General features: G+C 44.9%; 1 protein-coding gene across 19 annotated transcripts in view; it reads right to left on the bottom strand.

Moving 5' to 3' along the window:
• The window catches only part of LOC135908131 (tRNA-queuosine alpha-mannosyltransferase), a 219,909-nt gene that overhangs the window by 93,250 nt on the left and 110,005 nt on the right, over positions 1 to 16,654 (bottom strand). For 10 of the 19 annotated variants that reach the window (XR_010566214.1, XR_010566215.1, XM_065439892.1 and 7 more), the window contains one exon: positions 15,215 to 15,386. The exons of 3 other annotated variants lie outside the window; for them this stretch is intronic. Coding sequence is in view for 12 of the 16 variants with exons in the window: in XM_065439892.1 (XP_065295964.1) it covers positions 15,215 to 15,386 (172 nt within the window). In the remaining 4 variants the exon portion in view is untranslated. Of the gene's footprint in view, positions 1 to 1,651; positions 1,777 to 1,835; positions 2,863 to 3,290; positions 3,400 to 15,214; positions 15,387 to 16,654 lie in introns of those variants that run through there. 6 more of the 19 variants (XR_010566216.1, XR_010566217.1, XM_065439884.1 and 3 more) reach the window with 4 other exon arrangements.

Genomic DNA, 16,654 nt, shown 5'->3' with positions numbered 1-16,654 from the left:
TATACTAGGTTGTCTAATTTGATTAATAAGCATGATCTTCTGTCACCGAATCAATTTGGGTTCTGTAAAAATAAATCTGCCGAATTAGTGCTACTCGAACAAAAGGAATACATACTAACAGTTTGAAAAGAAAGCCTTCGTTATTGGTGTCTTCGTGGACTTTTCGAAGGCGTTTGACTTAGTGAGCCACACTATACTTCTAAATAACTTAGAGTGTTATGGCTTTCGGGAACAGGCTCAAACGCTTCTTAAATCATATTTATCACATAGAAAACAGGCTGTCTGCATAGACAATATGAAATCTGAACTAAAATCTGTTACTTCTGGCGTCCCACAGGGCAGTATATTGGGACCGTTACTATTTAATATGTACCTTAATGATATCTCCAACATTAACTCTACTGCTAAATTTGTTATCTACGCTGATGACACTAGCATCTTTCTTGCTGGAAATTATTTAGATCTTCTTGTTCGAGAATGCAATGACACTATGAACTAATTACAAAAATGGTCTGAATCCAAGTGCATGCGTATAAATGAAGACATAAGCTGTCATATTCCGCCCTAAAAGTAAGCCCGTTCCCTCGCCCCTCGAGATTAAGCTGAATTCACAACGTATAGATGTGGTTGAGCAATTTAAATGTCTCGGAGTAGTTTGCTCCTCCTGTATGTCTTGGGAAAATCACGTGGACCATATCACAACAAAACTGGCTCAAATAACTGGGATCGTAGGCCGGCTCGGATACATTCTTCCAAGGCCAGTCAAATTACTCCTCTACAATTCACTTTTTTACTCCTATTTAAACTATTGCCATTTAGTATGGGGCACAGCCACATCTACATTTTGCAGAAGTAGTTCCTTCGTCATGTTCACAATGTCCCCTGGGGCTCACCGAGCGCGGATCTCTTTCTGCAAAGTAGTGTGCTGAAGATCCACAACTTGTACAAATACCGCTTAAGTGTTCAGTTTAAACTGGAAACACGGAGAAACGTAAACCACATACGTTACCTTGCTGACTTACGTACCCGAGAAGCGACGTACAAGACAAGACATATGGAGAATTGGGTAGTACCAACCCCTCGAATAAATTCCGGTAGAGAATGCCTACAATTCACTCTTCTTTCCCTCTTAAATGCTTATGTACATGATAATTTTGATCTTTTCAGTGCGTCAAACAGTGCTTTGTGTAGTATATATGTTACCATGTAGGTTCTGTTTTTCTTTGTGGTGAATATTGTCTAAATATTGTATATTTTGTTATGTTTTCTTTTGTATTTGTTCATTATGTATAAGCGTTATTAGACTGCAATTACCTTTGTTTTCAAAGCCTTGCTGTGAAGCCACTGCCAAGCGAAAGGGGGCTGCGGCTTTGTCAAGCTGTTTCTGACAGCTTTTTCTGCGCCTCCGCTGTGTGTATTTGTACAAGGCAGCAATAAAGAATTTGAATTGAATTGAAATCTTCACCTAATGATACACCGGTACCCTTAAGGTTTGCTCTTTGGGAAAGACTGCTATCCTTTAACTTTGAAGATGGAATTTCACTATAATTGGCCGTGATTTGTTTGTGACGAAATTGCCCTATCTATATGTCCAGGAGATCTGTCCCCCCTGGATATTCAAGTTCAGCTGGCGGGAAAGAAAATTGCGCACCTGTGTTTCCGACTCTGTCCAATTTTCCAAAGTGGTGTCGGCGATTCCATAATATATTAGATTTTCCCACCTCGAACGGTCTTCAAGATCAAGGCGGGACTGCAGTGTGGCCTGTTCTTTGTTCACTGCATCAAAAACAATGCGTGGCATGTCAGTGCTCAACTGACCGCCTTCTATTAGTTCAACAGGCACTTCAACTGCGGCTACTCGAACAGTTAAATCGGACACCTTCTATGCAAGCGCTCTTTGGTTATTTCTAAGTTTATCAAGAGCATCCATTATTTCTTTATGCCGCGAATCAAACTTCGAGGAAAGAGCAGCAATAGCAGAAAGCACGTCATCATTATTAGGCTTACAGTTAGGATCCAACTTAGGGGGCCCAGGATTGGACTCCATGTCGCCACACATAAGCTTTTCGCGACAAACACACACATAAAGATTCTCGTAAAGCTTGTGGACACGGGAGGAGCAGCAAACAAACATTGCTCGTTCGCTTATAGTACAAGGATGTACTACTAACCTGCACAAAAAGGCAGAAATGGTTCCCGAGCACATGGCTGCCGCTCCCCCGTGTCCACTAAAGGCGGCCAGGCCAGTCCTTTAAGAGCTCCTGTGGCGGCGCTGTCGGCAGTGATTCAGTTGCGCGGTAGAGGAAAGGAAGAACGATAGTGCCCGCCAAACTTGATCCAGAAGTCCACGTGCGCTGATGTCAGAGCACGTGGACTGCAGATGACCAGCTGCAGCAACGAGGGAGCAGAGGCGGCTTCGGCTTTTACAGATACAGGGCATGTCGGCAGATACAGGGCACTATACACTTGATCGTCATCTTTTGGCTCCGAGTGCTCTTTTCAAAGCCAGCGGTCCGTGAGTCCTTGGGTGCTCAGCATAGAAGAAATATTTGACATTTTTCATGCTATTGAATGTGGCACAAGAAAGTCGGTGCTGGCACGCGACAGGGATCTACCGTTGACTACAGTGTGTGGCATTTGGAATGCAAAAAGTTGCTCGGCTGCACTGCTGCGACCGTGAAGAGATGTCAGCTACGAGGTCTGACTTTTACCCATCGTCGCCTCTATTGCCGAGGTGTTGCCTAATGACAGTGATGAGGAAAACACGGAAAGCGACAGCACTGGGGATGAGGGCCTGACAGTGGCAGAAGCTGTGCATTACTTCATCTTCAAGAATGCAATCGTTTCGATGAGAACAGCAACCTGCAATGAAAAAGACGCCTCGTGATTTCTGCAGCGTGACCTTGCCCATGCACGGAGAATATGCAATGCCAATGAGGATTCTACCATGCAAGTGTTTGCCGAGAAGAAGGGGTTGGCTGAAAACCTGGCTAGCAGCTTCAGTAGGTTTGAGGCCGCTGTCATCGCTGCTGGATTGCCGTGGCATCGAATGAAAATAACACTTTTGTAGCGCGAAGTGAATAAATACTGCATGTCTTTTTCCCCTTTCACTGCACTCTCTCTGAGTTCTGTTTTTGACAGGTAAGTGGGCAGTCTTCTGCTATTTCAGTTAAGCAGTATTACCGTTCAGTATGTGTTTTTTCCGAGCTCTGGCCAACTACAGTTTAACGAGGTTTCACTGTAATAGTTTCCTTGATTTCCCTAACAAAGCACACAGAAGAAAACATTCCCAATTGTGTCTGTCTGTTTCACTAAATATATTTCTCTATTGCAGAAAGGATGTTCCACATCCGCCGCCACGGTCTGCGACTGGTGGTGCTGCCCAACGTTCCCAGGGTTCTACAAGGAAACATAAATACCCAAGAAAGTGAATGGGGAAACTGCGCCGCGGTAGCTCAATTGGTAGAGCATCGCACGCGAAATTTTATTTATTTATTTATTTATTTATTTATTTGAACATACTGCTAGCCTCACATATGAGGCTGTTGCAGGAAAGGGGTAAGATACATCTTCAAGAGAACACAGTTCAAGTATAGGCGCAGACATAGATAAGTTTGGGTGTACAAGGCAGTACATATGCACTGTATAATTATTACACAATTTTTATAACAGGAGCGGGGAAAAATGGTAGTTAACGCCATGATGGAAGGTTTAGCACACAGAAGAACAAGGAAAGAAAATAATTTTTTTTTTTATGTGCAATGCGCAAAAGACAAGATTCAGCAGGTGTTTATGTCCCGGCAGAATACAAGACACTGCTAAGTGAATGAGAATGCCATTGTACGACGCAGCGCACCTGTGTGCAGGTCGTAGCTACAGAACATAGTTTGATAACTTGGCGATAAAAGTTTCGAGTGATGTACAGGTGACAACGTCATCGGGCAACATGTTCCATTCACGGATTGCATGTGGAAAAAATGAGTACCTAAATATGTCATTGTAAAATCTGTATTCTGTTAAGTGCTTGGTGTGTTTCGTTCAAGAACTACGTGTATCTGTCTGTAGCAAGTAGTCACTCGTATTGATTTTCGTGCTACCATTAAGGAGAAGGAAAAGAAACTTAAGACGAAGTAGTCGAGCTCGATTTTGTATAGTGGAAAGTTCAGCTCGCCTTAATAGTTCTGTGGGGGAGTCAAGACGGCAATACTTATTAAAAATAAATCTAATCGCTTTCCTTTGTACGCTCTCCAATTTTGCTATGCACTGCTTAAGGAAGGGAAAGCAACAGACTATTCCATATTCCAGTATAGAGCGAACTAGTGACACGTATGCTAAGCGTTTAGTATCTATTGATGCGGATCTGAGCGAGCGTTTTAACGAGTATAGAACTCGTTGCGAAGGTTGTGGGATTATTCCGCACGTGCGGCAAGTTGTTTTTTCATCCACTTTCATTTCCATTAATTTATAGTTTCATTATTTCATTTATTAAGCACAAGTAATTTCCCCTATGTTGTCCTTGGTGTCAGTGTTTGTTGGCTTCTTATGACATGACTACTAATAAAAATCGGGCCCCTCGGTTAACCTCCTTTTTTCTCGTATATTGCAGATATAAGAAGTTATCTTTTTTGCACTCCTTCATAGTTCTGTTCCCATAATGATCACCACCTCAAGGTCTAAGTACAGTTGTCACAGAAATGTATGTGCCGATTCATTCATACACATGCCTGCCTTCTGACTGCAACCAACTCCCTGCACCCATTGCCAACTATCCTGACCATGCTTCATTTAAAATCGTTATTGCTAGTATTGTATATGTGCATATAGTTTGTATAAGAATATTTTTGGCATACATGGTCCTTCCTCTGTAATGGCCTAAAGGATCTGAGAGTAAATAAATAAATAAATTTTTTTAGCAAGGAAAATGTAGCATGCCTCCAATGCTGGCAATCATTGCCCCTCTCAGACAATATTTAATCTCTGTCTATGAAGCATAACATGTCATCCTCCATACAACGGAGTGCGCATTTGATTCCACATTAATCGAACAACTTTCCAACAATCACAAGTTGGATCATGGCCAAGGCCTAGACTATTTAGTCCTGCAATGTGTGCAATCAGTGGCATAACTGTCGTCTGGCACCCGGGGCCCACAGGTATTGTGTCACCTCCCACCCTCCACCTTCACTTTTGCTACCGGACATCACGAATGTAGCAGTGTACATGGTGTTTTATTTTCTACACCTAATACCACAAGGTGCTGCACTGATAACTTGTGATAAGTGCATTGGCACATCTGCTGTCAGACTGTAAGGCTTCGCAGCCAATACAGATGCAGCATCGTAGAAGATATGGCTCACAAGTAAAGAAATGTTTCAATATAGTTTGAATTAGCAATTTTAGAGGCAATTCCGCATTTGCAAAATTGAAGCCTGAGAATCGTATGCTGCCCAACAACAACTTCACAAAAATCGTCGTAGGTACTACAGCATGCAGTATTTTGGCTGTGGTCCGCCCCGAACCCGAACAAAAATTAAATAGCGTGTCAGTGACATCGATCGACCTCCCCATCTTATTAGAAAATGCCACCTGCTTCCCTGCTGCATGGGCACCAATGCTATGAGAATTGCGAGTCTTCTTCATTTTGATTTATAAAGCCTTTCTTTATCTGCTGCTATTGGCAAACGTGATTATCCAAACTGCGGCATCGCCACAAGGTTGGGAACGGAATAGAGCACATTTTGCATCGATTCCTGGCTTCACATGTAGTTTAGAAGAACTTGTTGTCGGGCGAGTTGGTAGATATTAGCGAACATTGTTTAACTGCGCGAACAAACGGACCACAAAGACAGCATGGGACATGGACGGGTGCAGACTTGCAACTAATGTTTATTCCACAACGACCACATATAAGTACACCCCCGACATACACCACTGCGCGTGCGCGAATAAAGGCAAGATAAAAGAAAAGTAAAACCTTGTTTAAGCAAAACGCGAACTACCTACGCTCGTCAATAAACCTCATCTCACTGTTGTGTAAATAGACTGCGCCCGTCCATGTCCCATGCTGTCTTTGTGGTCCATTTGTTCGCGCAGTTAAACAATGTTCGCTCCTGGCTTCACCATGCAAAAAAAAAAAGAGAATGCCGCGACGAAGCTCACACCAGCGAACGCCTGTGCTGCTGTTCGTCTGCACTTGCAATGAAGAGGATACAGAGATTGACGTCACTGGTGCACTATTCAGGGTGTCTACCTAGTTGACATTTTCAAATTCCTTGAGTTTTCCAGGTTTTCCCTGAGTGCCTTTGCAAGATTCCTTGAGTGACACAGTATTTTGTTTCATGTAAAGATGGGCTGACACCATGTTGCCCGGTACTGTGACTCTCCAGTAAGCATGTTAAAAAATAAACAACTTAATGCAGATTGGATAGTAAGAAGTAATGTTTATTTTATACAAAGTAGAAAACTGAAGGGAAGGTTAGTAAAATGCACAGCGAATAAAAACACCTTAAAAAAACTATGGTAAGGCCCATTGCAGATCGAGTTGAACATTTTCAAATACGAATTAAAAGAGATGCATACAGAAGCAAATATTTTCGAAAATGAGCTATTTCTAACTACTGATAGCAAGCTCAGCAGCTAAAAAGTCAACCTCAACTGTCCTGACATACTCTCAGCACACACACAATGCCTCAATGTTGCGTTTCACTGCTTTAAAGAGTTCACTTTTGTTTGGATGAGGGTCATCTGCATCTCGACGTCAGCCAACACTTTCCTTTTTGAGCTCAAGCTCCTTCAAAGAAGAGGCAGCACAGTTCCTTTCCCGATCATTCCTCAATGCAATGGTCTTTTCAGCTTTCATCCTCGTTCTGCCGCGCATTCATCCCACGAACCATTTGAAGCATCTTTTTGGTCAGTTTTACAGTCAACGTCCGATTTTTCAGACTCCCTAGGGGCCACTAAAGCTTCCGAAAAATCGGGCAGTGCAAAAAAATTTTATGCACGTCTTTTACTGCCCTTAAGGGCTCAAACCGCCACAGGCACGTCCGAAAAAGGTCCGCGAGCCTGCCAGTACACTTATTAGGCATATCGGTGCTCGCACTGTTACAGGAGACGGCGGGTGCGAGCGTGTATGATAACAGAATACGTACTGTGTCCCGTGACAATTGCCTCCTTTCACGCTTGCTAAGCTTCACTGCACTACTTCACATATGCTTCACTGCGTAAACATATAGTGTTGAGGCGAAGCTGCCTTTCTGGAACCGGAATTATGCAACGCGCCGTGCTTTCTGAGCTTCGACGCCAATTGCAAGGATTACAGAGGCGTAGTCGGTGCCATTGCTGACAGCAGCGAATTATTTCAATGAAAAACACGGCACCGAATTGCAAGAACCTTAGGGTCTGTTCGATTCAGCTGCACCACTTGAACCAGTTCAGGCGGTGCCGCACCTTACAGTTCGTTTCAGCGGTGCAGCTTAGCACCCCCTGCACCCTAGCGTTCGTTTCAAAAAGTGCAGCAAAGATGCAGCGCTGGTTCAGGAATTTTCTGAACCTGCTCTGCCAGTGGTGCCGCATTGGTGCACGCACTGTTCACAAGCTTCCACACTTGAGAGCAGACCACAGCAGGCGATGTCAGCAAACGACTTGCCGACACTGTCTGTCTGTAAGTATCCAATCTCATTGATCCAAGGATCAATGAGATTTCTACTCTGAATACAAAATTTTAAGCCTCCTTTCCTTTCACTAAAATTGAATTTTAAGTGTTTTATTATAATTATGGTAGAATTTTCATTTTCGTAAAATCATGCAGGCTCTACAATCTCCATTTTTTGATTATTACTTAGCTATTATGAAATTTTGACTTATTCTACACTTTCCTATAAACTACCCAATTTTTGGCCAATCCCCCAGAGTGGGTACGTGCCACTAGGTCACAAGAATCTACATGTACATCTACGTCTGAGTGCGTAGGTTGACAAGCCGCTCCTCTTTACTGCTGAGCCCGCGTGCGAAGCTTCGTATACATTAGTCCAGAATTGATGCATACCTACAACTCAATGCGGTACTATTTTCTGTCACAGATGGGACGGTCATTACAGTCATATTTCAGGAATCTGACACTGACACATCACCTGCCATGCCGGCAACAGCTGCGGACCTCGGCGTCGCACCGATGGAGGAGCGATCCGGATCCTCCGAGGCAGAACTTAGGAGTGCTCGGAGGACCCGGTTCCTCATTTTAAAATACAAAGAGCTCAATCCTCTTGTCAGAAAAAAAGGCGGCCTTAGGCAAGTTGCATTTACTTTCTCATTAATGTGTTAACAAAAAGTTAAATTTCAACTTTGTAGGCACTTGTGAGCATACTTCAGCAGCTTTTAATGTGCTAGAATTGCCAATTTTTAATCCATTACTTTTTTTTCACAGGACAAAAAAGGCCATGTGGCAAGCAATTGCTCTCATGATCACTACAGAATTCTCAGCTGTGATGACTGAGCTGCAGGTGCAAAATAAATGGAAGAGCCTTGAACGCTCTTATAAGACGAAAGCAAAAAAAAAAAAAAAATTCATCTGGGCACGCGATGGCTTTGTGTGAATATGAAGAGTGAGTGCTGTCGACTATTGCATACAGTCTCGGGCTTTTGTATATGCAACTAATTCTTTTCTTCTTTCATAGAGAGCTAAGTGACGTTCTTGAAAAAGGACATCACATCACACCTACAGTGCTGATGAAGCCTGGAGCAACAATTGAAAAAGACAGCAGGTGCAGTTGCCTCATTTTGACAGAAGTTTAGTTATCCCCCTTGATCCTGCACATTGTTTTTTCAGCAAGTCTCCCGGCGCTGATGACGGCATTGACAACATGGAGCCGGAATTGTCAACGGGCAAACCCCTGCCGACCCCTGCATCAGCTGCAGTTGTGAATGCATGCCTAACAGATGCCTTGCCAAGAAAAAAGGACAGCACATCATTGAATGCTCTTTTAAAAGAATTTAAGGAGGCAAAGGAAGAGTGGGCCGAACGCCTTGACAGAAAAATGGCCTTGTTAGAGCGGCTGGTTACAGCTGTTGAAAAGGTTGCCACAACGGCTTCTGAATAAAAATTTCAAAAAAACAAACTTATACTTATGTATACTTATGTGTGTGCATATTGTGTATTATTACAAGACAACACAAAATAATCATACAAAATAGCCTGGGACTTGCAGGCCTCAAACGTCTTGATTCTTTATCTTTCACAAACGTTGGCTCAGAAAGTATATTTGCAGCATTACACAGAGTCAAGCAAAACTTATCTGCATAAGTAATGCTAGTGGCACAAGGATATGCACTTCTGTGCTTTAGCACTGCTTTTCAGCAATTGCCTTTCGCAGGTGCTCACTGTAGCCTGCCACACTGCGGTCAACAACATGGCCACTGTCCTCATCGTTTCCGACTTCCTCCAAATCCGGGAGTTCCTGCAGCTCTTTGAGGAAATCTCTCTCCTCATTGCATAAGTTGTGCAGGACGCATGCGCCCATGATTATAAGGCAGCACTGCTTGATGCTGGCTGAGTTCACCAAGAACAGCCTACGAAATCGCTGCTGGGAATGGTGCTTGTTATATTTCCTTTTCCAGGAGGGGAAGCTCCGCTGTGTATCATTGTAAGGTGTCATAAGCCATGGTAGCAACGGATAGGCTGAATCCCCAAGGATGTAACTATTGCTGCATTTCGTTGGTGCAGCTTCAAAAAAAGGGGCCTTTGCGGAGCACCCTGGTGTCGTGCTGGGAAATCCAATGAGCACATCTATGAACCTGTTCTCATGGTTGCATATGCCTTGCACGATCAAACTTTTTTCGGTTGAAGTACGAGTGCAGGGATTCGGTAGGAGTGTTTATCTCTACGTAGCTTCCGTCCACGCAGCCAATGGTGTTTCGTGGCTTCTTCCCAGCGCTCTTTATTAAGAAGCCACCCTTGCTACATTCTTGCTGTTGCTGGTCCGGCCACGCAATCACTTCTTCACTCATGCTATGTAAAAGGTTGAGCACCCTCTCAATGCATGCATGCACAGATGACTCTGTAACATCAAATCTGTCTGCAATTGATTACGTGCTGCACTGGCTCCAAAAATAGCTCAAAACGATAAGACACGTTTTTTCAGCACTTATTCGCGCGCGCCCTCCACGAGCTTCTGGGAAGAACGGTGATGCTTGATAGTAGTCTGCAAGACAGTTAACGGTCTCGCGTGCCAGTCGGAACAGCCGCTTAAACTCAAACTCAAAATAGCTGCCAACGACGTCTTCATGGTATTGTCACGTGGTGGTGACGTTGAAGAACACTTGAAGACGTTGAAGTATTAGGCCTGAACTTTGTCACACGTGAGATTCTCAGCAGCTAAAAAGTCAACCTCAACTGTCCTGACATACTCTCAGCACACACACAATGCCTCAATGTTGCGTTTCACTGCTTTAAAGAGTTCACTTTTGTTTGGATGAGGGTCATCTGCATCTCGACGTCAGCCAACACTTTCCTTTTTGAGCTCAAGCTCCTTCAAAGTATATTTGCAGCATTACACAGAGTCAAGCAAAACTTATCTGCATAAGTAATGCTAGTGGCACAAGGATATGCACTTCTGTGCTTTAGCACTGCTTTTCAGCAATTGCCTTTCGCAGGTGCTCACTGTAGCCTGCCACACTGCGGTCAACAACATGGCCACTGTCCTCATCGTTTCCGACTTCCTCCAAATCCGGGAGTTCCTGCAGCTCTTTGAGGAAATCTCTCTCCTCATTGCATAAGTTGTGCAGGACGCATGCGCCCATGATTATAAGGCAGCACTGCTTGATGCTGGCTGAGTTCACCAAGAACAGCCTACGAAATCGCTGCTGGGAATGGTGCTTGTTATATTTCCTTTTCCAGGAGGGGAAGCTCCGCTGTGTATCATTGTAAGGTGTCATAAGCCATGGTAGCAACGGATAGGCTGAATCCCCAAGGATGTAACTATTGCTGCATTTCGTTGGTGCAGCTTCAAAAAAGGGGCCTTTGCGGAGCACCCTGGTGTCGTGCTGGGAAATCCAATGAGCACATCTATGAACCTGTTCTCATGGTTGCATATGCCTTGCACGATCAAACTTTTTTCGGTTGAAGTACGAGTGCAGGGATTCGGTAGGAGTGTTTATCTCTACGTAGCTTCCGTCCACGCAGCCAATGGTGTTTCGTGGCTTCTTCCCAGCGCTCTTTATTAAGAAGCCACCCTTGCTACATTCTTGCTGTTGCTGGTCCGGCCACGCAATCACTTCTTCACTCATGCTATGTAAAAGGTTGAGCACCCTCTCAATGCATGCATGCACAGATGACTCTGTAACATCAAATCTGTCTGCAATTGATTACGTGCTGCACTGGCTCCAAAAATAGCTCAAAACGATAAGACACGTTTTTTCAGCACTTATTCGCGCGCGCCCTCCACGAGCTTCTGGGAAGAACGGTGATGCTTGATAGTAGTCTGCAAGACAGTTAACGGTCTCGCGTGCCAGTCGGAACAGCCGCTTAAACTCAAACTCAAAATAGCTGCCAACGACGTCTTCATGGTATTGTCACGTGGTGGTGACGTTGAAGAACACAGTAGCAATACTGTGAAAGACAAAACTAACTTTTATTGGGCGAACCTGTGGCCACAAAAACAGACTACACATATAGCACAACGATAGCGGCGAACACAGTCGGCGATCGTCGAAAATCTGATCAGCGGGTCAAGCGCATCAGCTTTTATACAGCAGTTGACGAATGTTCTAGACTAATCGTTGGGACCCGCATGCCTTCCACAAAGTTCTACACCATTCGAGTAACGCGATGAAATCAGATAACACAAGGTTCAGCGATAACAGACAGCGGATAGAAGCATCGATAACTTTCCAGAAACTTCGGATAAATGCAGACACGTCCTGCGCTGTGCGATAACATTTGTTAGGCGCCAAAATGTGGTCGCCCGATAAAGATAAGTACACGTGTCAGTATCGTGGAATATGATTTCGGTCTTTCCTCACCAGCTTTACGGCCAACATTGCGACCAAGTCATCGAACTCCTCATCACTGTCCGAGTCCACAAGGTCCATGGCTTCTTGAACGACAGTTGAGAGTGTGGCACAGTTCATCGTCGTCATTCAGTGCAGCAGCGATGCTCACGCACACACACACACACATACAGACACAAGAGATCTGACCAATTTTCTTTACAACCGCAAACAGCGCAACGCAAATAACAGAAGTCACATAAAAATTCACCAGCGCGTAAACAACGGGCGACACAACACAGAAGGCTTGCACAACACCTGCACCTTGGCATTCGTTTCTGTGGGGCGCCAGTGTCGCGCTGCAGCTGCACCACTAAACAGGTGCTGCAAAAGTGTGGAACTCGCCGTGAACCACCGTGAACTGAGTTCAAGTGGTGCGGCTGAATCGAACAGACCCTTAATAGCGAACGTGGGAGCAGCTAGGTCTCGCGTTGTCGCGGTGGTGGCAACGGTTGGCAGCAGATCTACGTATGAGAGCGCCGGTTCTAGGCGGCAAAATAATCAAAACGGTGGTGTTGGCTTTGATTAATGCCATTTCGGACCTTAGGTCAGAGTGAAAAGTCCGGAAAATAGGATGGCGAAGGGTCCTTGCATCCGAAATTTCAGACGTTCTTAGGTCCATTTTATTCGCCTGCACCACTGTGAAACAGTTCATGGTGGTTTGCGAGAAGTTCAGAAATTGTGCAGCTCGATTTCTGCGGTGCAGGCACAGCGCGGCACTCGAAATGAATGCCAAGGTGCAGACGCGGTGCAGGCATTATGTTATGTCAGACTAACGCGCACGGAATACGTATGTTTTAGAGGTCCTGCATTGCAGGTATGATCAGCTACTGGTGCTACTGGGGCACAAGGGTGGCGTAACACACCACCCTTGCGTAAACAGATCAGACGTGCGTAAGTGAGGCTTTAACGCGCTCGCGCCCATGTTCTGCGTCGTCTGTAACGCTGCTGCTGTGCACCTGTACGCCTGCACCAAAGCGGCACCAACAATGGAGTGGGTGCAGCAACATCATGAACCAGCCTTGCACCTTTCCAGCCCCTTTTGAAACGAACGGCGGAGTGCAGCACCCCGTGAACTGGTTCAGGTGGTGCAGGCAAATCGAACGTAGCTCTTGTACATTGACTCTATGGGGTACGTGGTGGTGCCGCGAAGCTGTCCGCATTATCGGGTATGTCCAAAAAATCGGGTGTCCAGAAAATCGGCTGGTGCACATCGATTTGTACACTGGAAACTCCTCCAGCCACAGCGTCAAAGACGATTCGTTACAATTCCTCTCTGTTACTCGGGCCAGCATTAGCATGACTTTCGTTCCCTCTCAATAAAATTACAGCCAATTTTCCATGATAGAAACACAAATTCCCTGAATTTTCCCTGAGTATTGCCAGACTATTCCAAATCCCAGAGAATTCCCCGATTTTTCCGGTTGGTGGATACCCTGAAGTCTATTTCATATTTGTTTCGGTACTGCCATACTGCGCAATGCCAAAGTACTGCAGGCTCTAGCATCCAGTACGATTTTGTTTGGAGAAGAAGTTCTTGTTGAGCTATCAATATGACTTTGGCTCCTCAATTCCCGAAATGCAATGTTTCCTCTATAATCACAAATTAAGCAGTTATTTAAGATATCCTCTTTTAAAATAGCACAGACTGAATGGAAGAGGGATCCAAGAGCCACATCGCGCGACTATGTTAACGATGCCCGCTCCAAGCACGAGCGCACCGTACATGAAACGTTACACTAAGGTGAGCAGTTTAGCGACTACTTAGCGAATAAATTTTTCAGCCTGTAGATTCGTGCAATTATTACGTAGGATGTTGATAAAGCTACAGCCGACAAGTCTGCGGCACTACATATCTGGTACATCGGGTATGAGAACTTGAGCTGCTGGTTACCAGAGCATTCTTTACCATTTACGCCCAGTCAAGCTGGCCAAAAGAGGGGAGTCGTCAGACATACATGACACCCCCTACCCCTCAACTGGCACCTGGGGCCCATGCCTCCGCACCCCCCCGTTACTACACCACTGTGTGCAATTCTCCTGAATGTGAGTAACATGTGACAAAAATGGTTTCCATTATGTTAACACATAAAATATCTTGATATTTTGAATGAGCCTTCGTTACCAAAGACTGAAAGTGGTGCATCATTGTCATTCTACCTGAGAGCTTGTTGTGTTGCCATAGCAATGAGGCTGGCTCTGATGGGAGGCTAACGCTGAGATAGCGGATTTCATTTCGTATCCAATTAAACCATGCAGATAAATTTCATACCCATTTTCTTGGAAAAAAATACCTAAATCATTCATGGTGAAGTACCCACTCCATTTGAATATCTGCCTAGGGCAGGCCAAAAATATGCATTTTCGACGGGAGACTATGTGTGTTTGATACATTCGCTCTACCCTAAGCATCACCAAGAAAGACACTGCCACTACTGAGGTCATCATTTGGGTCAGGTGCATCTGCACTGACATGTTCAACTTATCTGGGGAAATCCAATTTCAGGATCAAAATAGCCTAGAGTCAGAAATTGGTCAAGATTTATTTAGCCAAGAAAGTGGATTAACTGAAGTCAAATTAATGGTGGTGTTTCCTTTTCTTCCTTGTTCTTTGTGGACACACACACTTATATATATATATATATATATATATATATATATATATATATATATATATATATATATATATGTGCCTTGTGAAGGTGGATAAAACAGTTGCTAATTTGCGCACTGTCAAGTGAATGTGATGGAGTTTGTATCGTTAGAACTACGCAGCGCAACTGCTCGTCCATGATCAAGAACAAACTAGCCTACCTGCCTAAGGCAACACAAAGAACGAAACACAGTTAAATAGGCGTGTGAAAGGACAGGACAAGGAAAGAATCATCCTTCCACGCACCGATTTAACCATATTTCATCAAGCCAGCAGCCAACTAGCTCATCTAGTTCAGCACAATGCGCTGGCGGGCTAGTTGGTGCGAATCCATGAATACTTTGTTAGCGCAAAACAACAGACGCAAGAAAGACGACAGGACAAGGCGCTTTGTCCTGTCGTCTTTCTTGTGTCTGTTGTTTTACGCTAAACAAAGTATTCATAGCTCATCTAGGTCTCTTAAACACAAAGTGTGCTGAGGATATGTGAAAAACCAAAGCCAAAGCTCGGTAAACTTGCATGGCAACGCCATAGAACTCGTGGTGAGCCGTCGAGACCACCACATCAGCCTCGCGCAGCAGGGCCAGGTATTGATCTCGGTCCGGCAGGGGGCCCCACTGCCGGATGCGGTCTCCCAGCTGCTCCCGGACTCCAACCAAGGATGCTGCAGGACACGGTAATGGAGAACAGCCTGGTGGGAAAGTTGATAGCACTTGGTATTGTGCAAGGAAATACCAGTAAAAAGGAAAGAAACCACAATAAGGAACCCAGACAACGGAAGGGCGCTGGAGTTTATACATCTTCACCAGGGTGCTTAAAATGAGAACCAAGCAGATTAAGGCAGACAGGACACAACTGCAACCGAGTGTTCACTAGCAGCAACTCACAGTGTGCGTGCACCACTTACCTTACAGGTTAGGTAAGGTAAGGTGTTGCTAACAGCTCAAGTTCACCATTACGTAGTAGTACTACTACAGAGGCACAGTTTATGCACAGTCTTCTGGACGTAATAATTCTGCAGAAACCCGCAAGGCAGAGAGAAGTAATTATTGAAGGGAAAATGAGACATCCACCCAAATATAGCTAAGTGCTACAAAGGAAACCCATACGGGTTCCTCGAAAGAAAAGCTTCGTAGCTGAAGAAAAATTAGTCCTGGTCCGGGACTTGAACCCGGGACCACTGCCTCTCCGGGGCAGCCGCTCTACAATCTGAGCTAACCAGGAGGCTAGCAGATGGCAGGCGAAGTCAAATTTATCAACAACTCGAAGCAAAGGCAAGAATTTGACGTAATAGTTCCGGGGAAAGGCGCAAGGTGGAGAGAAGTAATTAATGAAGAGAAATGAAGCACCATTGTAGCACTTAGCTACAGTTGGCTGGATGTCTCATTTTCCCCTTATTCATTACTTCTCTCCACCTTGCGGGTTTCCGCAGTATTATTACGTCCGGAAACCGTATGGGTTTCCTTTGTAGCACTTAGCTATGTTTGTGTGGATCTTTCATTCTCCCTTCATTAATTACTTCTCTCCACCTTGCAGCTTTCCGCAGAATTACTACGTTAAACTCTTGTCTTTGCTTCTGAATTGTTGATAAATTCGACTTCGCCTGCCATCTGCTAGCTGCCTGGTTAGCTCAGATAATAGAGCGGCTGCCCCGGAAAGGCGATGGTCTTGGGTTGGAATTTTTCTTCAACTGTGAAGCTTTTCTTTCGAGGAACCCATATGGGTTTCCTTTGTAGCACTTAGGTACGTTTGGGTGGATGTCCGTCCAGTCTTCGACGTCTTCGAACCCTGCGCCATGGAACGCTGTCGGAACCCGTGGGCTCTCCTTACCGGCTGAGGCAGGTTGAGTGGAAGCGCTGGTCATACCGGTTGGAGTGGTGGGAACCGTAGCATTGACAACTTCCAGGGCTAGTCCCGTAATCCTGCGGCTGACCCGATGCATGGGAGTGTCGACTGGCA

The sequence above is a fragment of the Dermacentor albipictus genome, chromosome 1, assembly GCF_038994185.2.
Source record: "Dermacentor albipictus isolate Rhodes 1998 colony chromosome 1, USDA_Dalb.pri_finalv2, whole genome shotgun sequence".
In the NCBI taxonomy this organism is placed as follows: Eukaryota; Metazoa; Arthropoda; class Arachnida; order Ixodida; family Ixodidae; genus Dermacentor; species Dermacentor albipictus.
Note: the sequence above shows the minus strand (reverse complement) of the source record. Positions and strands in the feature narration are given on the sequence as shown.